The sequence below is a fragment of the Tursiops truncatus genome, chromosome 19 (genome assembly GCF_011762595.2).
Source record: "Tursiops truncatus isolate mTurTru1 chromosome 19, mTurTru1.mat.Y, whole genome shotgun sequence".
In the NCBI taxonomy this organism is placed as follows: domain Eukaryota; kingdom Metazoa; phylum Chordata; class Mammalia; order Artiodactyla; family Delphinidae; genus Tursiops; species Tursiops truncatus.
In genome coordinates, this window is record NC_047052.1 from 36,497,769 (window position 1) to 36,522,760 (window position 24,992).

General features: G+C 45.2%; 1 protein-coding gene across 1 annotated transcript in view; it reads left to right on the forward strand.

Annotated features, from left to right (window-relative positions):
• Positions 1-1,120: 1,120 nt before the first annotated feature.
• Positions 1,121-24,992, forward strand: part of MYLK3 (myosin light chain kinase 3) — a 45,567-nt gene continuing 21,695 nt past the window's right edge. The window contains exons 1-8 of the mRNA XM_033845131.2: positions 1,121-1,591; positions 7,703-7,793; positions 8,592-8,976; positions 17,212-17,669; positions 19,083-19,188; positions 19,806-19,899; positions 20,320-20,429; positions 21,367-21,508. Coding sequence (XP_033701022.1) covers positions 1,121-1,591; positions 7,703-7,793; positions 8,592-8,976; positions 17,212-17,669; positions 19,083-19,188; positions 19,806-19,899; positions 20,320-20,429; positions 21,367-21,508 — 1,857 coding nt within the window. The remainder of the gene's footprint in view (positions 1,592-7,702; positions 7,794-8,591; positions 8,977-17,211; positions 17,670-19,082; positions 19,189-19,805; positions 19,900-20,319; positions 20,430-21,366; positions 21,509-24,992) is intronic.

A 24,992-nucleotide genomic window follows, 5' to 3' on the forward strand; every position in this document is an offset into this window, starting at 1 on the left:
GCCGGGGCCACCTTGGACAGAGTCCCTCTCTGGCCTTGTTTTGTCTCTCTGAGGGCCTGGATGCAAGTGGTGTCAGTGGACTGTTCTGCAGCAGCCTTGGGCTCTGTGGTGCCCCCTCACACCCCACCTTAGTGTCAGCCTGAGCGTGTCCTTTTGTCTGGTATATTTATTGTGGCTTCTGTAAAAGTTTCATTTGAACCAAGTGTTTCTGAGGCTAAAATATTTGGAAACCACAGGAAACGCAGGCCCCCTTGCTCTCTAGGGCCTTACTGTGCCTGTTTCAGTTTAGAGACTGGGTGCCTGATGCCTGCGTAGACATCCTTGGGGGAGAAGGGTGTCACTGGCAAATGGTCCCCAGAGGGCTCTGCAAGGAACATGACCTGAGGGATGATACTTGGCCACTGTTCTTCACTTCTATTTTTAGGTACAAGTGACTAGTGACTGGGGGCCCCACGTGGGGAAGGACCTGCTGATTCACCCCAGAGCAGACTAAACACCTTTGAGGCATCAGCAAAGTAGGGGAACCAAAATTTTGTTTTTAATTTGCAGAAGCACCAAATTTTTTCATCATGGCAAAATCAGAACTTTGTTGAATGGCCTCACGTTTCCTTCTGTTTTGGTCTAGCTTCTTATTGTGAATTGGATGTGTATGTGATGGGTGGGACCATCTGCTTCTCAGTGCTTTGGACCTCTAAAGCCCTTACTCTGCCCTGGTATCCCTGAGGCCCCCTCTTAGAGTCCAGTTATCAGGTCGTTACCTAAAGGATCCCTTTTCTTCTAACCTTTAGTTTCAGCTACACGAACTCTGCCTGCCCTGGGCAGATTCTTAACATATTTGCCCATCAACAGCCTCTCAGAGAGGAATGTTAAATGCTGCAGTGATGTCAAAGGGGCCCCCAAGGGGAAGGGCCTGGGCCAAGCCCAGCCTGTCACTCATGGCCACAGCAGAGTGGGAGATAAGCAAAGGCAACGGCTCGGAGAGAGTCTGGTCTTCTGGGCGCCCTGAACAACCCAGGTGAGCCTTAGCTAGAGAACAATGAACTTCCAGACACCGCTGCCCAAGTGAAAGCAAGAGGTCTGCAGCTCTTCTGATTCCTCACCCTTGGCAATCTTCATCAGGATGTCAGGAGCCCCCAAGGAGAGTTTGCCGGGGTTGCCAGGGCTGGGCAAGGCCTGCTTAACCACCATGGACCAAAAGCTTAACGTGCTGGATGAGAAGGTTGACAAACTCTTAAATTTCCAAGAAGACGTCATGGAGAAACTGCAATGTGTGTACCGAGGCATGGGCCACCTGGAGCAAGGCCTGCACCGGCTGGAAGCCTCCCGTACTCTGGGCCCAGCTGGGGCCGACCGCACTGCCCCCGCTGACATGCAGGCTGGGTGGCCGGAGGTCCTGGAACTGGTGAGGGCCGGGCGGCAGGATGTCGCCCAGCAGGGCGCCAGGCTAGAAGCCCTCTTCCGGATGGTGGTGGCTGTGGACAAGGCCATAGCTTTGTTGGGGGCCGTGCTCCAGAACTCGAAGGTGGTGGATTTTATCATGCAAGGGAGTGTCCCCTGGAGGAAGGGAAGTCTGGCCGACGGCCCTGCGGAGGTTGGTTCCTGCTGCCCTGCCCCGGTGCCCTTCTGGCTGGAAGGGAGGCTCGGGTCCCTGGTGGGGAAACCAGACAGGAAGCTAGTCCTAGGAGAGCTGGAGGGCTGTTGTCCCCTCTTGTGCCTCCTGCGTGACCTGTTGATGGGAACATGGAGAGATGGAAACTTAAAGACCATAGGTGGGTTTCCAGACAGGCCAGGACAGGTGGATTTCCCCCAGGGAAAGGGAGAGGCAGTGCCTCTGTGGGGCCCTGGGCTGTGCAGGGAACCTAGAAGTGGGGGACAAATGAGCCATTAGGGAGAGGAGGGCAGTTACACTTCTTTGACATCCCAGGAACTTCTTTTCTCCTTACACCTGGGGTGGGAGAGAAGTGGGGAGTGCTCAGTTTACCCCGACAGAGCCCCCTTCAGAAACCCAAACCTCCCTCCCTTCCTGTCCCCAGCCTTGTGCTCTGTCCCAGAGTGGGCGGAGTGTGCAGCTGCCTGTGGGGACATGAGTGTTGACAGTGACCCACGGGGGACACAGGCGGGAGCCGGAGCCTGGGGGTGGAGTGTGGCATTTCTGGGAGCGGCTGTTCCCAAGGGTTGCATAATCAGACCCACTGGCTAATGGAAGCTTGGCTGGTGTGTGTGTGTGTGTGTGTGTGTGTGTGTGTGTGTGTGTGTGTGTGTGGTGTGTAGAGGCAACACTGGGAACAGCAGGGTAAGCCACCTAGCAACACTCACATGGCCTGGAGCCACCCTTTCAGATCTCTGCAGCTTCCCCCCAGCTTGAAGTCTGTGCTTAAACTCTGTCAGCGACTGAGGCTTTCAGAGGCAAGGTTGCAGGAGTTTGCCTTCCCTCCCCCTCCCCAGCCAGGCCAGAACTCGCTCTGCAGATCCCTTCGCTCCCTGCCCAGCTGCTTCTCCAGAGCTGGCCCCTCCCACCCCAGCTCCCTGCTTTCTGCACCTCCCCTGAAAGTCAGGCCTGCAGGGGAGATGTGACCTTCTGCTCTTGACAATGATAACCAACCTCAGCTTTAAAACAGAAAATAAATCTAATTTATGCTCATGGTAAGAAAACATTCTCCCTCCTACTGCATCCCCCCAGTCCCCGGGACAGCCCTCCTCCCCAGACAATCATAGGAACCAGTCTCCTGTGAAACCTTCCAGACAGAGTCTGTTTATCTACAAGCACATTGGTATACACACCACCCTCTTTGTTTTGTTTTGTTTTAACTCAAATATTACTCACATTGTACTGGCCTGGATTTTTTCTAACTTAATATATTTGGGGCATTGTTTCATATTTATAGCTAGAAAGCTTCCTCGTTCTTGTTAAATTGCAGAGAGCTCTCTTTTTGAGGATGTGTCTTAATTTGCTAATCAGTCCCATATCATTGTTTGTTTATATTGTTTCTCATTTTTAGCTATTATGGATAATGATGCAGTGACTAACCACGGAAGTGTGAGTTTATCTATATGACACACTCCTAGAAGTGGCAGTGCTAAGCCAAAGGGTAAATTTATACAATAAATGAAGCCAAACCAACCTTCAAAGGAGTTATTCTAATTCAATAACGTATGGGAATGCTTCTTGCCCCATTTTTGCTAACAAAGCATATTATCCAGTTTCTGACTCTTTGCCTGTCTGGCGGATGAAAACATCTTATTATGCATGTGTTTTTTAAAAAACATTTTAGTATAAAAAATGTCAAACATTTATAAAAATAGAGATTAGTACAATGAACCCTGTGAGCCCATAACTGGAGGCTGATGTTTCCCACCCACTTCCCTCTTTCCAGATTATTATTATTTTTTTTACGGTACGCGGGCCTCTCACTGTTGTGGCCTCTCCCATTGCAGAGCACAGGCTCCGGACGCACAGGCTCAGCAGCCATGGTTCACGGGCCCAGCCGCTCCGCGGCATGTGGGATCTTCCCGGACCGGGGCATGAACCCACGTCCCCTGCAGCGGCAGGCGGACTCTCAACCACTGCGCCACCAGGGAAGCCCTTTCCAGATTATTTTGAGGAAAATCTGAGATAATGGATTATTTCTTCCATAAGCATTTCAGCACATACATCCAAACCATAAGGGCTCTTTTAAAAAACATTATCATGATCTAAAATGTGAATGGTAACTTGATATTACCAGTCAGCATTCAAATGTCCCTGATCGGCTTATGCCTTATTTATTTATTTTTATCATTTGTTTATTTGAGTTAAAATCCGAATAAGGCAATTGGTTATATGCCTCTTAAAGCTAACTTTTTTAAAAAAATTAAAAAAAAAACTTTTTATTATGAAAAATTTCAAACATAACCAAAAGTAGACAGAATGATATATCTCATTGTAGTTTTAATTTGCTCATGCCCTTTTCCCTCTATTTCTTTTTTTTGCCTTTTTCTTGGTTTGTAAGAATTCTTCATATATTAGTGAAATCAGCTGTCATACGTGTTGCAGATATTTAGGCATCTCTGGATAGGGTGAAGTCATGGAACTTTCTGTTTTCTGAGTTCTTGCCATGGTTCCTGCCTGTGATTGACCTGGCACGTGACTGATCTCTCTTCTGGTCTTTGTGTTTACTACACATCCCAGTAACTATGTTACTAGATCTAGTACTAGATCTAGAACTAAGGGCTAGATCTAGTCTCCCAGGCAGGCTGTCAGCTCCTTGCTGACTGTGAGGCCTCTGCTTCCCTCTGTGTGCGGGCAGGGCTGGCCATTAGACAGCTGTGACCGAGCCCCAGCTACTTAACACACTGTCCATGCTGAAAGCAGCGCACCGTGGAGACTTTCTGGAGATCCTCTTTGTATTTCCTAGGAGAGTAGGGGCATAGCAATTTGTGGAATTGAATTCAGCCTTAGCAGTGGCTGCCAGGACTTCAGGAAGCTTCTCCTCAGGTCTGGAGTGCCCAGTGGCACTTCGTTTGGTTGTAACAACGAATCAGATTATTACTGGAAGCCACGTGCTCTCTCATGGACAGGGTCAGGCTCAGCCAGGATGCGCAGAATCAGTCAACCTGCTCAGAAGGCATCGGTCCTCCAGATGCCTAGGCATTTGGGGTCTATCCTTTTTCTTCTGGATGCATCGGACAAGGCAGGAACCAAAAGTTTGAGCCTTGAAGTCAAAACCCAGCTCTGCATGTGTGTGTGTTTGTATGTGTGTGTGTGTGTGTGTGTGTGTGCGCGCGCGCACGCACGCCTCTCTCCACCAAAGACAAAGGGAGGGAGAAGACAGTCTGAGCCCCACAAGGTCTACGAAAGGACAGTCTGTTCAAGTCTTTCTCTACTGGTGGGTGAAACAGGAGGCAGCGTGATAATGCTTTCAGTTCCCCCAACTACGGGGGTGGCAGGGCAGAGTCTGTAGAAAGAGACCAAAGGAGAGGTCTCTGCAGAACAGGGCATCCGGGTCACATTGATGATGCTGGTGATAATCATGATGACAGCAGCTAGCACTTATTTATTACGTGTTTCCATGTGTTATGTTGTTACCATTAAGAGGGCAAAGCTTACTGTCCTGGAATCCCAAAGACATGAGCAGAAAACAGGACTGAGAGAAGGGGGCACAGCATAGGAAAAACAGTGGAACCAACCTGGAACCAAGCAGAACCCTATGTGCCACCCCCCAACCCCACTCCAGTACAAAGGCCCCTCCACGTCCCCTGCCTCTTGTTTGTGGAAAAGCTGAAGTCTCCCAGGCCTCCCCAAGCCACAAAAGAGCAGGCCAAAGCAGCTAATGATTAGGACAACAGAGTCACAGACTCAGTGTCTGATGCACATTCCTGAGTTGTTTTACAGATACTGTAACTGCCACCAGAGGGAAAAAGCTAACTACATGATGACCAGACTGCAGCCATGACTTAAGCTCCATCTTGAGCAGCACTGAATCTATGGCTAGCAAAATTTCAAGAACTGGCCTCAAGAGAATGGGATACTATTGCTCATAATAATCTATATCTTTGTGGGCATCAACATAATTGTAGCTTCTTCTGCCCGTATATGTAAATGGGCAACTACACTTGACAGCAAAGAGATGCTACAGACCCATGCTGACATCTTCCACTCTAAGAATACGGCGCCCTACGTCAGCACGAAGTAGTTACAGAAGATGGACCTTTGTCCATAATCCCATAGAAATGGAATGATGTTCTGACAAGTGGGGATTTGTAAGCAGCTTTTGGCAGGAAAGAGCTCTTTGCAGGAGGCCCCTTTTGTCTTGTCACTAACCTTAAACCAGGCACCCCCATGCTCTACTCATCTCTGGCCCAAGCGCAACTTTCAAGTCTTTTGATCACACAATACCTTGCCTAACAAGTCAGTTCTTTCTGTAGATCAAAGAAGTAGAAATGAAGAATAAGTAACTAACAGAAGACCAGATCTCTTCCCTAGCTTCCCCTTCAGTAAGCTCACAAACTGTGTGAACAAACTGTGAACAAGATAGCATCAACAAGCCTGCACGACAAGCCTGCATACACTGGGGGATGGCGACAACTCTGATTAACTGAGATTACTTCACTCTTTCCCTTTAAAAACTTTCATGGCTGAGCAGATTCTTTGGAGGCGGTTTTTGGGGGACGTTGAGTCCACCCTCTCCCCAGATTGCCAGTATTCTGATTAAAAGCAACTTTCCTTTCTACCAACATTTGCCTCTCTCAAGTATTGCATTTTGAGGAAAAAGCAGCTGGACCTGATTTGGTAGCAAATGTAACCTCCATCCTTAGTGTCAGGGAGACATGCAAGAGAGGTGAGCACTATGGTGGGAATTGCTCCAGCTGATTTTTGCCACATGGGCCTGGAATTCCCAGATCTTCCGATTTTCTTTTTCAAGAGAAGCTGGGAACCTAGAATTTTTTCTAATCAGTTTTATTAAGGTATAATTTACATACAATAAACTGCACATACACACACTAAGTATGCACAATTTAAGAATACAGTTGAACAAATGTATACACCCTAATAACCACCACCACAATCAAAATGTAGAACAATTTATAACCCCCAGATGGAACTTAGAATTTTGATGTAAAAATCTCCTAGATTTAAAATGGTGGTAACAAATTTAAAATCTTTAAATTCTATGCAAGCTAAAAAAAATGCGAGCTCTTTTTGGACTCTGGCCTCCTAGTTGGGGCCTCTGTGGCCAAGGCAGGAGAAAGGGCCTTCAGTCTCTGGCCTGAGACCAGACCCACTTCTGTGACAAGTGCCAGGAGGAATCTTAGGGGCCATATCAGTCAAAGGCTCAGAAATACCAGGGGGGCCCAGCAAGGGTCAGGCCACCTAGAAATATTTGCATTTGGAAATACTGAGTGCTCTGGACGATTTCAGGGGCACGAGCATATGCACTGGACTGGTGTGGACCATTCAGTTCAGGAAGACCTGCTGAGAGCCTCACAGGGTGGGCTCCGAGTGTCCTTACATGATCTGCTCTGTCTCAGACAACACAAAATCATCCGAGCTATTGAGCACTTACCATGTGCTGGGAGCACTTCTCAGGAAATTCCACAAATTAACTCCCCCAATCCTCCCGCTAGCTCTACGAGTAGATAATATTATTCTTCCCATTTTACAGATGAGGAAAGTGAGATGCAGAGAAGTTAAGGATCTTGGCCAAGTGGTGAAGGTGGGGTTTAAACCCAGCAAGTCTGGTTCAAGGGTCCTGTACTGCAAAGAGGCAACCTTGGGATCCACCCACCTAGCTCCCAAGCAGACATTATTAATTGATAGTGGCACTCTCCCCCTGCAAGCATAGATTTATCTGACCTTAGTATCCAACTCAAGCCAACACTGTAAAAGCCATGACCGATTGATCTAAATTGACACCTTAAATTTATTTTCCATGCCTTGTCTAGTATTTTCAGGTCTGGTCTGTTTAGATCACCCTGTCGGGGGCTAGGTCTGCCCCTTACCTGCACTATGGTGACCCATTAGAAAGGACTTGGTGACCTTGGGAAAGCCTCAGCATCCTTATCTCTAAAATGACAATAGTAATATGTACCCTCTAGTATTACTCTGAGACTAAGAAATAACCTAAGTTCTTCTATTTCAAGCACAAGGTAGGTGCTCAACAAATGTTTGTGGCCTGAACGATGATGTTGATGATGATGCTAGTTTTTATGGTTATTCTTTTAGAACAAAGAGCGAGTGGAAGAGAAAGGAGCAAAACCAAAGCACGCACTGAGCACCAGAGGCGTGCAAGCCGAGCTCAAGGGGCCTTGGGAAGGTGAGTGGGGCCCCGTTGGCTTTATCCCACCTGCACACCTAATTTCAGAATAAAAATACCACTGCCACCACCACCAATATGATTACTGAAAAACTGCTGAAACTTATTCTTCTTCCTCTTTTTTTTTTGCAGTTCTTTTTGTCCTTTATGCTTATTCCATTCTGTATTGCTCTTTATTTCACTTTGCCTTAAATTTTTATGGATCGCTTTTTTTAAGCACTTGGTCAACTTTAAAGTTTTTTAAGCTAATTTTCTTTTATAATCTTGCATAATAGTTACATGGTTCCAAAGTCGAATTGACAAAACAAGGTATATTAAGAGAAGTCTAGCTTCTATGCATGTTCCCTGCATCCTATTTTCTCCCCTGCATATGTAACTATGTAAAAAAGAATTTGTCTTGTCTTTCCTTTGAAGTCCAGTCTCTTTAGACCACATTATAAGTGGTTATACACACACATATGAGCGCTCATATACACACACATGTGCAAGCTCACATACACACAGCCTTCCTTCTTAGACAAACAGAAGCATACCACACACTTCTCCTCCTTGCTTTTCTCCACCGTATATCCTGAGATCACTCCATAGCCGCATATGGAGATATTTATTTCTCCTTTTTTATGCCTGGGTGGCCCTGGTTTAGTCAATCAACTCCCTCCTGATGGTCACTTGCATTATCTCCAGTCTGTCTATTATAAACATGGTGCACTGAATGGCCTTCTACATATTTTTCAGGATAACTTTGGGATAGGTTCTTCTAAATAGGAGAGCATTTTTATCCTGCTTATTTTCCTATAGAGAGCCAGAAGGTGGAGCTGCCAGAGGGGACAGTGGAGAGGTTGCCCCCCATCAGTGCTTCGGGGATAGGAGCTGACCTCCTTACCCAGGCAGAAGCCTCACCAGGGCAGGGAGACGGAGTTCCTGGCCCAGCCCAGGTACGCCCAGAGGTGGAAGCCAAAGCTCCTGTAACATCCAGCGAGAACCCCAGGACGGGCCTGGAATTGTCTGTGGTGTCTGAAAGGGTCAGTGAGGCTCCCACCAGCCAGGAAGCTGCATCGGGTGCAGGACGAGGAACATCATCCAGTAGACCTGACCCTCAGCCCTCGGAGGAGGGCATGAGGCTGACTCCAGCGCTGCCAGCCCAGGCCAAGTCAGCTCACGGTGGTGGAGAAACACCTCCAAGGTAAGGGATGTGCCTCCAAGCTGGGCAAGGGAAGGCATTAACTGCAGCTCCTGGGCTGGAGCCTGCTAAGGGGCCAGCTGCTCCTGTTTGAGTGTCCACTGTGTGTGCAGCTCTGGCTAGCCTCGAGACGAGAAGACAGGAGAAGGCCAAGGCCCTGCTTTCAGAAGCTTAGAGCACTGGTTCTTACCTGGTACCCATTAGAATTACTGGAAGGAATTTTTTAGATACGAATGCCCAGAGGTTCTGATTTATTCAGTCTGGAGTGATGCTCAAACATCGTTTTTTTGTTTATTTGTTTGTTTTTAAAGCTCCCCAGGTGAGTCCCATGTGGAACAAGACTGAGAGCAATAGTAGTAGCTATAATAATACTTAAAAGTGTTCACTGAACACATCCCAGGTGCCAGTCGTTGGCTGAGCATTTCACAGACATCATCTCGTTTTATTCTCACAACCTCCCCAGGAGGCAAGTGTGGTTGGTGTCCCCAGTTTACTCATGATGAAACAGGGTCAGGTTGCCCAGGGCCACACAGCTTGGGATTCATAGAGCTGGAATCTGAATCCAGGTGTTTGTTTGTTTATTACAGAAGTATAGTTGATCTACAATATTATATTAGTTTCAGATATACAGCATAGGGATCAGAAGTTTTATAGTTTATACTCCATTAAAAGTTATTATAAGATAATGACTATAATTCCCTGGGTTATACAATATATCCTTGTTGTTGATCTAGTTTATACATGGTAGGTGTACCCTAATGAGCAACTCCCTGCTTCACTCTCCCCACTGGTAACCAGTAGTTTGTTCTCTGTATCTGAGTCTGTTTCTGTTTTGCTATATACCTTCATTTGTATTATTTTTTAGATTTCACATATAAGTGATATCATACAGTAATTCTTTCTCTGTCTGACTTATTTCACTAAGCATAATATGCTCTAGTTGTTTCCACGTTGCTGCAAATGGCAGAATTTCATTCTTTTTTATGGCTGAATAATATTCCATTATCTGTATATACCATGTCTTCTTTATCCATTCATCTGTTGATGGACACTTGGGTTGCTTCCATATCTTGGCTATTGTAAATAGTGCTGCTATGAACATTGGGGCACATGTATCTTTTTAAATAAATGATTTTGTTTTTTTTCTGGATATATACCCAAGATTGGAATTACTGAGTCATATGGTAGTTCTGTTTTTAGTTTTTTGAGGCACCTCAGTACTGTTTTTCATAGTCACTGCACCAATTTACATTCCCACCAACAGTGTACAAAGGTTCCTTTTTCTCCGCATCCTTGCCAACATTTGTTATTTGTAGTCTTTTTTTTTTTTTTTTTGGCTGTGTTGGGTCTTCGTTGCTGCATGCAGGGTTTCTCTAGTTGTGGCAAGCGAGGGCTACTCTTTGTTGCAGTGTGCGGGCTTCTCATTGTGGTGGCTTCTCTTGTTGTGGAGCATGGGCGCTAGGCTTGCAGGCTTCAGTAGTTGCAGCATGGGGGCTCAATAGTTGTGGCATGTGGGCCCTAGAGCGTGTGGGCATCAGTAGTTGCGGCTCATGGGCTCAGTAGTTGTGGCTCGTGGGCTCTAGAGTACAGGCTTAGTAGCTGTGGTGCACAGGTTTAGTTGCTCCGCAGCATGTGGGATCTTCCTGGACCAGGGATCGAACCTGTGTCCCTGGCATTGGCAGGTGGATTCTTAACCACTGTGCCACTGGGGAAGTCCCTATTTGTAGTCTTTTTGATGATAGCTGTTCTGACAGGTGTGAGGTGATATCTTGTTGTTTTGATTTGCATTTCTCTAATAATTAGCAATGTTGAGCATCTTTTCATGTGCTTTTTGGCCATCTGTATGTGTTCTTTGGAGAAATGTCTATTCAGGTCTTCTGCCCATTTTTTCATTGGCTTGTTTGTTGTTTTCATATTGAACTATAGGGGCTGTTTATATATTTTGGATATTAACCCCTTGTTGGTCATGTCATCTGCAAATATTTTCTCCTGTTCAGTAGGTTGTCTTTTTATTTTTTCAATGTCTTTTCATTTTTTCATTTTTCTTTGCTGTGAAAAAGCTTTTAAGTTTAATTAGACCCTGTTTGTTTGTTTGCTTTTATTTCTTTCGACTTAGGAGACAGATACAAAAAAAACAGTTGATACGATTTACATCATAGGCTGTTCTGACTGAACATTCTTTTCCAGGAGTTTTGTGGTTTGGGGTCTTATATTTAGGTCTTTAATCCATTTTGGTTTTTTTTTTTATTATATGGTGTGAGAAAGTAGTCCAGTTTGATTCTTTTGCATGTAGCTGTTCAGTTTTCCCAACAGTGTTTATCAAGAGGCTGTCTTTTCCCCATTGTATATTCTTGCCTCCTTTGTCATAGATTAATTGACCATAGGTGTATGCGTTTATTTCTGGACTCTCTGTTCTGTTCCATTGATCTATATGTCTGTTTCTGTGCCAGTACCATGATGTTTTGATTACTGTAGCTTTGTAATATAGCCTGAAGTCTGGGAGGGTGATACCTCCAGCTTTGTTCTTTTTTACCAAGATTGCTTTGGCACTTTGAGGTCTTTTGTGGTTCCATATGAACTTTAGGATTATTTGTTCTCATTCTGAAAAAATGTCATGGGTGTTTTTATAAAGATTGCATTAAATCTGTAGATTGCTTTGGGTAGTATGGCCATTGTAACAATATTAATTCTTCCAATCCAAGAGCATGGGATATCTTTCCATTTCTTTGTATCATCTTCAATTTCCTTCATCAATGTTTTATAGTTTTCAGTATATAGGTCTTTCACCTCCTTTGTTAAGTTCCTTCTTAGGCATTTTTAAAATGTGATTTTAAAAGGGATTGTTTTTTACTTTCTCTTTCTGATAGTTTAACATTAGTGTATAGAAAAGCAACAGATTTCTGTATACTAATCTAGTGTCTTGCAATTTCATTTAATTTGTTTATTAGTTTTTATAGTTTATTTGCTTTATAATTTTATCTGTTTTATTGTTTGTTTATTTGTTTTATAGTTTTCAGGTGGAGACTTTAGGGTTTTCTATTTAAAGTATCATGTCATCTGCAAATAGCGACAGTTTTACATCTTTCCTTCCAATCTGGATGCCTTTTATTTCTTTTTCTTGTCTGATTGCTGTGGCTAGGTCTTCCAATATTACGTTAAATACAAGTGGAAAGAGTGGGATTCTTGTCTTGTTCCTGAATTTAGAGGAAAGGCTTTTAGCTTTTCACCATTGAGTGTGATGTTAGCTGTGAGTTTGTCATGTGACCTTTATTATGTTGAGATATGTTCTCTCTATACCTACTTTGATGATAGCTTCTTATAATGAGTGGATGTTGAAGTTTGTCAAATGTTTTTTAGGCATCTATTGAGATGATCATGTGATTTTTATCCTTCTCTTTGTTAGTATAATGTATCACATTGATTGATTTGCAAATATTGAACCATCCTTGGGTCCCTGGAATAAATCCCACTTGATCATGGTGTACGATCCTTTTTATATATTGTTGGATTTAGTTTGCTAATATTTTGTTGAGGATTTTTGCATCTATTTTCATCAAAGATACTGGCCTATAGTTTGCTTTTGTTGTAGTGTCTTTTTCTGATTTTGGTATCAGGGTAATGGTGGCCTCATAGAATGCATTTGGGAGTGTTCCATCCTCTTCAAGTTTTTGGACTAGTTTGAAAAGGATAAGCACTAGTTCTTTTTTATAGAACACAAAAAAGAATTACCCTGTGAAGCTGTCCAACCCTGGACTTTTTTTGCTGGGAGTTTTTTTTTTAATTACAAATTCAGTTTCACTACTAGTGATCAGTCTGTTCAAATTGTCTGTTTGTTCTTGATTCAGTCTTGGCAGGTTGTATGTTTCTAGAAATTTGTTCTAGGTTGTCCAATTTGTTCACATATAGCTGTTCATAGTATTCTTTTATGATTTTTTGTAGTTCTGTGGTATTGTTTGTTATTTACCCTCTTTCATTTCTTTTCTTGTTTGTTTTTAATTGAAGTATAGTTGATTTACAATGTTGTGTTACTTTCTGCTGTACAGCAAAGTGATTCAGTTATGCATACATATACAGCAAAGTGATTCAGTTATACATATATATACATTCTTTTTAAAAATATTCTTTTCCACTATGGTTTATCATAGGATAGTGAATATAGTTCTCTGTGCTCTACAGTAGGACCTTGTCCTCTTTCATTTCTTATTTTGTTTATTTGGGTCCTCTCTCCTTTCTTCTTGATTAGTGTGGTTAAAGGTTTATCAATTTTGTTTGTCTTTTCAAAAAACCACCTCTTGGTTTCATTGATATTTTCTACTGTGTTTTGATCTCTATTGTATTTATTTCCTCTTTAATATTTATTTTTTCTTTCCTTTTGCTGACTTTGGGCCTTCTTTGTTCTTCTTTAGGTGGTAATTCCTTTAGGTGGTAGTTTAGGTTGCTTGATGTTTTTCTTGTTTCTTGAAGAAAGCCTGTACTGCTATCAGCTTCCCTCTTAGAACTGCTTTTACTGCATCCCATAGGTTTTGGAGTGTTGTGTTTCCATTTTCATTTGTCTCAAGGTATTTTCTGATTTCCTCTTTGATTTCATCATTGACACATTGGTTTTTTAGTAGCATGTCGTTTAGTCTCCATGTGTCTGTTCTTGTTCCATTTTTCTTTCTATAATTGATTTCTGATTTCATACCACTGTAGCTGGAAAAAATGCTTGATATAAGAATACACATTCAGGATTTCTCTGGTGGTGCAGTGGTTAAGAATCTGCCTGCCAATGCAGGGAACACGGGTTCGAGCCCTGGTCTGGGAAGATCCCACATGCCACTAAGCCCGTGTGCCACAACTACTGAGCTTGTGCTCTAGAGCCCGTGAGCCACAACTATTGAAACCCACGTGCCTAGAACCTGTGCTCTGCAACAAGTGAAGCCACTGCAATAAGAGAAGCCACCGCAATGAGAAGCTTGCATGCTACAATGAAGAGTAGTCCCCACTCGCTGCAACTAGAGAAAGCCTGCACACAGCAACGAAGACCCAACACAGCTATAAATAAATAAATAAATAAATAAATAAATACACATTATTTTCAAGTACACATGGAATGTTCTCCAGGATAGATCACATGCTAGGCCACAAAACAATTCTCAAAAAATTTAAGAGGCTGGATCTAGGTTTTTGGACTCCAGAATCTGTGCCCCTAACCACTGCACCATCCTGTTTTTTCAGGTCAACATTTAGTTAAGTCTTAAATACTATGATGGGGAGAGAATGATGGGTGTTCAGAGGTGGGAGGTTGGTATGGGCTGAATCAATCCAGGGGCTTTCAGAAAGATTATGCTTGGAGCTCTGGAAGTGGACTTGGAGCTCTAAGGACTCAGTCTCAGGACCTGCCCTCAGCAGACATGGTGCAGGAAAATGAAGAGCCAGAACTGCTGACTGTCAGGTCCTACCTAGCCCTGTGTTTTCCAGCAGTGTTCTCCAGGGGCAGGGCATCCTGGTCCCAGGCAGCCCACTGAAGGGCACTCTGCTTCCTGGGCCTTTCTCTAAAGGGACTTGTGCCCTTCTGCACCTGCCCTTGGCTGTCCTGATCTATAACTGAGTCCCCCAAGGCCTGGCTCAGGGAGAGGAGCTGGTGTCTGTGTATGCTGTGGTGGCTGGCAGGGAAGCCCAGTCCTTTTTCTGCCGTTGTTCTGGAAGGAAATATGAGTCCCCAGGAGACCTAAACAGCTGGAGGGAGGGATTCCTGGCAGGCATCCTTGGATCCTGGCCAAGGCTCTAAATGTGGAATCTAGGGTGGGGATGAACTTTCCATGAACTTGTTAGGGGCCCTAAAAGAATTCTCGGTGAGGGGGAAAGGTCTGTGTGTCAGTTTCAACCCTGAGTTGAATTTCAGACACCAGACTGGGCTCAGGAAGTGGGGCGATCACTGCCTACCCTCCGTCACCTAGCACATGGGTATATCTGGAGAAAAATGGATTTGAACTCGAGCATTGGCTGTGATTGGCAGTGGCTGCCTGTGTAGAGGATCCCTGGGCCCTTGCTGGACTTGGTGGAATAGAGTGCTGCAATCAATTAGCAATGCCTGCCCTGGGTGTGCTGCGCAGGAAGTGGGGAAGCCTTAGACACTCAGAGTGGCATGGGAATGCATGGCAGTACCTTGGGGTCATCCCATGCCCCCAGGTATGAAGACAAAGAGGAACTCAGTGGCTGTTGGCCTTCTTAGCTGGCTACCTGTCTACCTGGATATTCTTCCAGAAACTGGCTTCCTGCAGTTTCCCATGTCCCTTGGTTAAGGCAAGGGCTGAGCTGGGCTTGGATGCCACCCTTCCCATCCTACCCTGTCATCACCAACCCGTACTTGCTCCTGAGGGAGTGTCGGGGGACTTTTGCTGCCTCCCACCCAAGGCTTAGCTGTGAACAGGCTGCCGAACCAGGTGCATTCAGAAGTAGGCACTGCTCTCAGAGGACCTGCAGCAGCTCAGAGGAGGGGCCTGGGCCTCCAGCTGCTAGGGAAAGCCTTAATTTTAAAAAAAATGTGGTTAAAAACTCATAACATAAAATTTACCATCTTAACCATTTTCAAGTGTATAGTGTAGTTGTGTTAAGTATATTCATATTGCTGTGACACAGATCTCCAGAACTTTTTTGTCTTGTAAATCTGAAACTCTGTTACCATCAAACGCCTCCCCTCCAGATCATGGTAACCACCTTTCTACTTTCTGTCTCTATGAATCTGACTATTGTAAGTCCTTCATATAATTCATTCATTCATATATGTGGAATCAGTCTTTCTGTCACTGGCTTATTTCACTTAGCATAAAGTCCTCAAGGTTCATCCAGGTCAGAACTTCCTTCCTTTTTAAGGATGAATAATATTCCATTGTATGTATATGCTACATTTTTTTATCCATTCATCCATCACTGGACACCTGGGTTGCTTCCACATTTGGCTGTTGTGAATAATGCTGCTGTGAACATGGCTGTGCAAATCTCTTTGAGATTCTGCTTTCAATTCTTTTGGATATATTTCCAGAAGTGAGATTGCTGGATCATATGGTAGTTCTATTTTTACATTTTTTAGGAACTGCCATACTGATTTCCACAGTAGCTGCACCATTTTAGGCTTCACTGTTTGAGCCTCCTGCATTTGTACTTTCATTTCTTAGTCGACTCTCAGTACATCTGTGAAGTGTTACTGTCCCTGTTTGACAGAAGAGGTTGCTGAGGCTAGACTTGCCCAAACCCAGCCCTGTTCAGCAACCTGTGGCAGAACTACGGCCAGGATGGAGGCCGCCTGGCTCCCTCCTGAGACTCAGTCCACCCCAGGCACTCACCCCCTCACCCCTGCCCCAACACTCATAGACCTCGGCAGTGGGGTTGTGAAGAGCAGTCAGAGGGCAACTCTGAGAGGGAGGGTCTGAAGCTCCCAGGATCAGTGTCCTTCCCTCTGAATGTCAGGGCTTAGAAGGCCTTCCTGACCTCCAGCTGGCTTCCAAAACCACAATGCTGCTTGGTCTGGGTAACAAAGGTGGATGCAGCGGGCCCAGTGGCATGGCCCAGTGGCATGGCCCATTGGCATGGCCCAGTGGTGCAGGAGGGCCTGTAGGGAGGCAGAGAGTTTCCTCAGCTGTGTAAGCACGCAGGCCTAGCACAGCCAGGACTGTTTTATTCAGGAGAAACAGAAAGTCCAGACTCTTATGAGCAATTCCCTGATTTTACTAAAATGTGTCTGACCTGAAGCTTCAGTGTGATGTTTGACTTGGTTCACCCTTCTCTTCATTTAATGGAAGGGAAACTGAGGCCCAAAGAAGGGAGGGAAGAGCCCAGGTCTCCTGCCTCCTGGCCACATTCCTCCTGGAGCAGAAGCACATTCCCAAGGGGCCACAGAGACAGCTGGTGCCCGCCTCCCCACTCCTCCCAAGCCCCATCCACCACAGGTCGCTTCAAGTCTTTCCCGGATGCTGATCCAGTGGAATCCTGAGAGCTGGTGGCACCGTATGCCACTGAAGCCAGTCTCTCCCCTGGTGTCCTGTCTGGGTAGAGAGGGACAGGGGATGGAATCTGCTGGTTTCAACCGCAAGCTAACTCTTAGTATTATAACAACCCAAAGGGCCCGTTTTAACAGATGAGAAAACTGAGGCTAAGAGGCCGTGGTCAGTGAATGGCAGCAGCAGGCATTTGAACCCAGGTCTGTTCTGACTCAGGTTCTTGCTTTTAACCTCAGGGCCACATTTCTCTCTGCCCCAGGATCTCCATCCATGTGCAGGAGACAGACATCCCTGGGGAGCTACTTGTGACACGAGGCGGCAGCCTCAGAACCACGCCCCCTGAAGAGGCTCTAGCAGCTGCCCATCCAGGTGAGCAGGACTCACCTGGGCCCAGGTGCTACCCCCAGGCCCTTGGGACTGAGTCAGGAAAACATATCCCAAAAGGAGCTGGGGTGTTTTCCCCACTGTGGAAGCGGAGCAGCGACTGCGGAGCAAAGGCCAAAGAGAAACAGGGATCTGGGCCTGAGCCCGCCATGACACCAAGCAGGGCCTGGAGGGACAAGGGAGCCGATGCCAGGACCCCAGGCCTGCAGCAGGACACAGGCCCGGGAGCAGGGAACCCTGAGCCTGGAAAAGACTGCACAGCCAGGGGCACGAGCAGAGCTGAAGCAGGAAGGAGGACACCCCCAGGAGCTGAGGCGGGCAGCCTGTTTCTGGGTAAGTGAGGGCATTGCTATGTGCCCCGAGGTGAGTGAGTTTGAAAGGCCTACTCTGGGAGGCCTCCCTGAAGCTTCCAGGGAGAGAGAATGTGGGTGTTGGGGAGTCGAAGACTGGGAACAGCCTGCCAGCACATCCCAGGGCTGGAGACCAAGGCACGGACGGAGATGCAGCAGGCTGAGCTCATGTTGGCTCTAGCCATTGGAGAGGAGGGAATCCATGGGGCTCAACTTGGATTTCTCAAAGCCACCTGCCTGCCCGATACTATTGGTATCATTCTGGATTGAGACAGGGAAGGCTCCTGCTAAAAGGCAAATCCATTAACTGGTATATATAACCCACTATCAGCCATTTGCACTCAGTGGGCTGACTCTCATCCAGGATCGGGAAGGGGCTGCTGACCTGCTTTCTGTCCCAATGGTGGTGGGAGGTGTCCTTGTGTTCCTGTGACCTAAAGGGCCTCAACTCCTCCAGCCCTTAGGGCCACACCCTCGTTGGTCTGAGCCCTCATCCCATATGGCTGCTGGAAGGCCACCATTTGCTGACTCCCTGTTCCAGAATTTCTGGAGGTCCCTGAGGAAGGGCTGAGCGTTCTGCAGGTCATCCTGGTGCCCCTTGCCAGTTCCGGGCTCCATGGTTGCCCTGTGCTGTGCTCTGACTTCTCTGACTGCTTCCTCTCCCCTTGTATGACCTGGTCCAGATGTGGACATAGGCGTCCCATAATTCCTGAAACACAGTTGAGAGCAGCCTGTGACTTTAGAGTCTTTTCTGAGACTTGAGATGGTGATAAAGCCAATGTTAGCTGAGGACTCCCTGTGAGCCGAGCCTCGGGCATTTGTGGTGGCGTTTACCCTCACAGGCCTGTGGAGTGGAGACACGTGAAACACAGGAGGGGCTGAGAAGCACGTTTAAGGTCACAAGGTCAGTGCTGACAGAGCCAGGATCTGACGGTTGGGCTCCAGAAGAGAAGGCAGTTACTTTGCAGCGAAGGAGACTTCAGACTGGAATTCTAGATGTGGATTCTCTGCGACACACCCAGGCTTTCCAGGGGCCCAGGAAACAACACAATCATGCAAATGTTACCCCCTTGTAGTCTAGGGCTTGGGCTCACCTTTGCAGACACAAAAAAGGTACACAATATGCTCTCAAAGCAAATTCAGTCTTCTACTTTGGGGAGCAGAAAGTGGCTTGTGAGACAAACTAAGAGAAAAAAGAAGTATTTCCCCTGCTCTGGGTCCAGGGTTGCGGAGGTCATGGAGTTGTTCCTGGAACACTCTGAGTACTCCCTCGATAAGCCCCCAACAAACTGGCAGAAGCCGTTTTTGAACCAAGTGGGTCTGGGACTGGGGGTGGGGGGGAGCTGAGAGGTGGGGACGGCACGAAGGAGGCTCACAGTTGCTGTCTCCCGAACAGACGACAGTCCAGCCCCGCCAGCCCCCTTCGAGCATCGGATGGTGAGTGTGAGGGAGACCTCGATCTCAGCGGGCTACACAGTGTGCCAGCACGAAGTCCTGGGAGGGTAAGCTGGCCTTCTGCCTTGATGAGGGGCGGGGCAACTGGACAGCTGCGTGCCGCTGTGGTTCTCAGGAACTGATCGATGGAGCCACCGCCAGGAGTGGGATGTACCGCACAGCATGGGAGTGGGCGGAGGGCTCACAAAGAGTGGGTGAGGAGATATCCGCGGAGTGCAGGAGGGCCCGCATGGTGTGAGTGAGATGAAGTGTAGGGTGCAGGAGGGCCCACAGTGCGGGCCTGGGACCCATGTACTGGAGGTGGCACAGGAGCTGACATGGGGTGGGGTAAGAGGGATGTCCTCTAGGGTGCAGGACGGCCTGGGTGGTGTGAGTGACAGGGACACCACCTGGGGTGCAGGATGGGCTGGGTTCTGTGGGTTGGGGGGACACCCTCTGGGGTGCAGGATGGCCCACATATATGGGGTGAAGAAGCTCTTTTCCAGGTTCAGAGCCCGTGGGTGTGCGGGTGGTGACTGATAACTCTGGGGTGCAGGGTAATCCCTGTGGTGTGTGCAGAGTAGAGGTAGGACCAGAAAGCCCAGGGTCCAGGATGGGGCTGGCCCACCACATGGCGGGTGTGCTTCTGGGGCTCTGAGACTGCTCTGTCATCATATCTCTGCAGGGGCCGGTTTGGCCAGGTCCACAGATGCACGGAGAAGGCCACGGGCCTCTCGCTGGCGGCCAAGATCATCAAAGTGAAGAGTGCCAAGGACCGGGTGAGGTTTTTGCCCCAGGCCAGTGGGTGTCCCGGACCAAGCTCAGGATTCCTTCACTTCCCTCTGGGCCACCCTGGACCCCACACTGCACCAGGCCCCTCCACTCTGAGCAGGAAACCTAGCCACCTTTCCTGCCTCTTTTCCATGACTCCCACACTCCAGTCAGCAGGTCACCTTGCACCCTGGGCAACAGGTCCTCCTAGACCTCCAGGGTTCCTTTTTGGGCTTCAGGTTTCCTATCTGTGAAATGGATGGGCCCTTGTTGCTGTAAGAAGCTGGTGTGGGTGGTGAGTTGAGGAAAGCTGGTGTGAGAACAGGAAATGAGGATGCAGGGTGGGGATGTGTGTGTCTTGGGAAGGGCAGCTGACTTCTCTTCCTGACCCATTTCTTGGAAACTCCTCTCCCCTTTGGCTCCACAAGGAGGATGTGAAGAACGAGATCACCATCATGAACCAGCTCAGCCATGTGAACCTGATCCAGCTCTACGATGCCTTTGAGAGCAAGAACAGCTTTACCCTTGTCATGGAGTAGTGAGCATGGGAGATGGGGCCAGGGCTCGGGGTGGGGCTGGGAACTGAGATTCCAGCAAAACTCTCCCTTTCCTTCCCCTCTCAGTGACACCCAGGGAAAGGCATCACCTCCTCTGCCTGACCTCCAACATAGAGCACAGAGGACAAAGCCATTTGTCACAAACCAGCAGCCAGTGAACCTGATTTGACCTACAGATATTGTTTTGGCCTACACAATTTTTAGTAATTTTGATTTAGTTGTTAACTAAATTTAGTTGTTAGTTGGAAATAGGGAAATTTCACATTAAAACCTAGATGTCTAGCTTTCCTTGCAAATATAAAAGATCTGGTAATGCTGGATCTACATTTCCAGTTGGAAGTGGTGTGATGGAGCTCATAGTAACTGACCTTTGTAGACGGGGCAATCAAACTCCCATTTGCTACAGTCCCTATCGCTTCCAGCTACCCATGACGTTGAGGCCAGGGGCTCAGGGGACATTTATTATTGTGCTTGTGTTGCTATTTTCCTTCTGGTAGGACTGAGGATAGTGAAATATTTGTCATGTCAGTTCTCTATAAAAAGTGGAAAAAGAAGTTAGACTAAGGGCTATGTGTTCTAAGAAAAGTTTTGTCTTACATCTGGTCTGATTTAGGCTTCTTGCCATGTAGGTACTAATTGGCCCCTGTAGGCCAATGAGCTTACAACCTTGGCCTAGAGTATCAAGAGTGAGTATCCAGAGTGAGCCTGGATGACCAACACTGCAGATAAGCCCCAGTCTCCCATCTGGCCCATCACTTCCTTTTTACCACCCATACTCTGAGCTGGGAATGGACAAGAGCAAAGGTCCCCGTAAAACCCCAGATGGCAGTGGCACCCTTGGGCTCACCTGGTGATGAGTGGACCAGTCTTCTGAGAGCCTTGCTCAGTCAGTGCTTGCCTCTTCCTTTGCCTTGGCAGTGTGGATGGGGGTGAGCTCTTTGACCGGATCACAGAAGAGAAGTACAACCTGACTGAACTGGATGTGGTGTTGTTCACCAAGCAGGTCTGCGAGGGTGTGCAATACCTCCATCAGCAGTACGTCCTGCACTTGGACCTCAAGGTCAGGCTCCGCCCTGGGCATGTGGCGGTTGGGTGCCCTGGTTCCTGAGCCTCTGCTGCTCTCTCATCTTTGAGAGCTCTGTCAGCACCCAATCCTGGCTTCCATTCCTTGCTCTGCCATTGCCTACTTCTGGATTCTAGGGCAGGCCAAGTCTCTGAGCCTCAGTTCCTCCATCTGTGACATGTGGAAAATAGGTACCTCATTAAGTGTTCTTTGACGATCAAATGATACAGTGACTTTTTTCTATAAAAAAATCTCTAAGATTAGTTTTTAAAAACTAAAATAGAAACATGCATGTGGTAACAAATATAGACAATATAGAAATGTATGAAATGCACAGTGAAAGTTCTTCCCACTCAGTCTCTGTGCTGAGAGGTCTTCTGTATTAGCAATTTGGCACGACAAACACACACACACACAAGGGATCATACTATACATCTCGTTTTTAAACTTGCCCTTTTTAGTTAACAGTACACTGTAGACATCTTTTCTCATTCTCTTTAAGGGCCATGGTATAGTCCATTGAATGAATGCATTACAGCTTCTTTTGTCTACTTGACAAAAAGTAAGCACGAGGTAGCCATTCTTTTCTTTCTGTTTTGTACATGGGTTTATTTCTGGGATGTCTATTCTGTTCCATTGATCTACATGTCTGCCTTTTTATGCCTATATTATACTATTTTGATTAGTGTTGCTTAGTTATAGTTTGAGATCAGGAAGTGTGATGACTCCAATTTTTTAGATTCTACTTATAACTGAGATCATACAGTAAGTGTCTTTCTCTGTCTGATTTATTTCACTTTGCATAATGCCGTCAAGTTCCATCTTGTCACAAATGGCAGAATTTCCTTTTCTTTTCTTTTTTTTTTTTTTGACTGTGCTGTGTGACATCTTCATTCCCCAACCAGGGATCAAACCCGTGCCCCCTGAAGTGGAAGTGTGGAGTCTTGATCACTGGACTGCCAGGGAAGCCCCACATTTGACTATTAAGCACTTGAAATATAACTAGTGTGAGTGAGGAACTGAATTTTAAATTTTATTAATTTAAATCTAAAAATTGACATGATTAAATTATTGAAAAACATTAAGTATATTTGGAACAATTTCAATATGTTAATTTGTTTTTCAAAAGCTATCAATTTCATGAAATCTAAATACAAATAATTCATGAGATCTAAATACATCTAAAGTATTTCTGATGAAGATTTAGTGTCTGATTTGAGATGTGCTATAAATGTAAAATGCACACTGGACTTCAAAGGCAATATGATAAAAATAATGGAAAATGTTTCATCGATATTTTTTATTTTGATAACTTATTGAAATGGTAGTGTTTTTGATATATCAGGCCAGAGAAAATTATTATTAAAATTAAGTTTTAGAAAATACTTTGAGATGAATGAAAATGAGAACACAACATGCCAAGACTTATGGGGGTGCATCTAAACTAGGAATGAAATTTGTAGCTGCAAACACTTATATATTAAAAAGAACATCTCAAACCAATAATCTAACATTCCATCTTAAGAAACTAGAAAAAGAAGAGCAAGCTAAACTCAAAGCAAGCAGAGGATACAAATAAGAAAGGTTAGAGCAGAAATAATTGAAACAGAGAACAGAGAAACAGCAGAGAAAATCAATGAAACCAAAAGTTGGTTCTTTGAAAAGATCAATAAATTGACAAATCTTTAGCTATATTGAACTAGAAAGAAGACTCAAATTACTAAAATGAATGGAATGAAAGAGGGGCCATCACTACCAGCCTTACAGAAATAAAGATTATAAGGGAATGTTATGAAAAATTGTATGCCAGTAAATTAGATAATGTAGATAAAATGGAAGAATTCCCCCAAAAGACACAAACTTCTGAAAACTCACTCAAAAGGAATAGAAAATCTGAATAGACTTATAACAAGTAAAACAATCAAATTGGTGTAAAAAACTATCCACAAAGAAAAGCCTAGGCCCATGTGGCTTCACTGGTGAATTCTACCAAATGTTTAAAGAATTAACACCAATCCTTCACAAACTGTTCCAAAAATTAGAAGAGAATAAAACACTTCCTCACTCATTTTATGAGACAAGACTTATCCTGATTCCAAAACCAGGCAGACATCACTTCTTGTGATGAAACTACAGACGAATATCCCTTGTGAATATAGATGTAAAAATTCTCAATAAAAAATTAGTAAACTGAATACAGCAACATTTAAAAAGGGTTATACAGGGCTTCCCTGGTGGTGCAGGGGACAGGGGTTTGTGCCCCGGTCCAGGAAGAGCCCGCATGCTGCGAAGCGGCTGGGCCTGTAAGCCATGGCCACGGGGCCTGCGCATCCGGAGCCTGTGCTCCACAACAGAAGAGGCCACAGCAGTGAGAGGCCCGTGTACCGCAAAAAAAAAAAAAAAAAAAAAAAGGATTATACACACCACAAAGTGGGATTTGTCCCAAGAGTGCAAGGTTGGTTTAACATATGAAAAATCAATCAATGTAATATGCCATATTAAAAGAATAAAGGACAACATCACATAATCATTTTAGTAGCTAGAAAAATCACTTGACGAACTCAAACAACTTTTCATGGTGAAAACACTAAACAAATTAGGTATAGAAGAGAACTCCTTAACCTGATAAAGATCATCTATGAAAAACACACAGCTAATTTTAAACTTAATGATAAAATGTTGAATGTTTACCTTTTAACATCAGAAACAAGACACGGGTGTATATTCTTGCCATTTCTATTAAACATTGTACTTGTGGTTCTAACCAGGGCAATTAGGCAAGAGAATAAATAAAAGACATCCAGATTGGAGAGGAAGAAGTAAAATTCTATTCACAGATGACATGATTTTGATATAGAAAATCCTAAGGAGGGTGGAGGGAAACTATTAGAACTAATAAATTAGTTCAGCAATGTTGTAGGATGTAAGATGTAAAAATCAATTCTATTTCCATACATTAGCAGTTGACATTCTGTAAATAAAATTAAGAAAACTATTTCATTTACAGTAGCATCAGAAAGAATAAAATACTTAGAAATGAATTTGACCAAAGATGTATAAGCCTTATATTCTGAAAACTATGAAACATTGTTGAAAGAAATTAAAGATGGCATAAGTAAATGGAAAGACATCCCATATTCATAGATCAGAAAACTTAATATTATTAAGATGGCAATACTCTCCAAAATGATCTGTATGTTCAGTGCAATCCTATCAAAATCACAGCTGGCTTCTTTGCAGAAATTAATGATCTAATCCTAAAATTCAGATGGAAATTTATGGGACCCAGAATAGCAAAAACAATCTTGAAAAAGAAGGACAAATTTGGAGGACTCACATTTCCCAACTTTAAAACTTACTACTAAGCTACAGAAATCAAAACTGTGTTATGATGTAAGGACAGACAGACAGATCAATGGAATACAATTGAGAGTCCAGAATTAAACCCTTATATTTGTGGTCAATAGATTTTTGAAAAAAG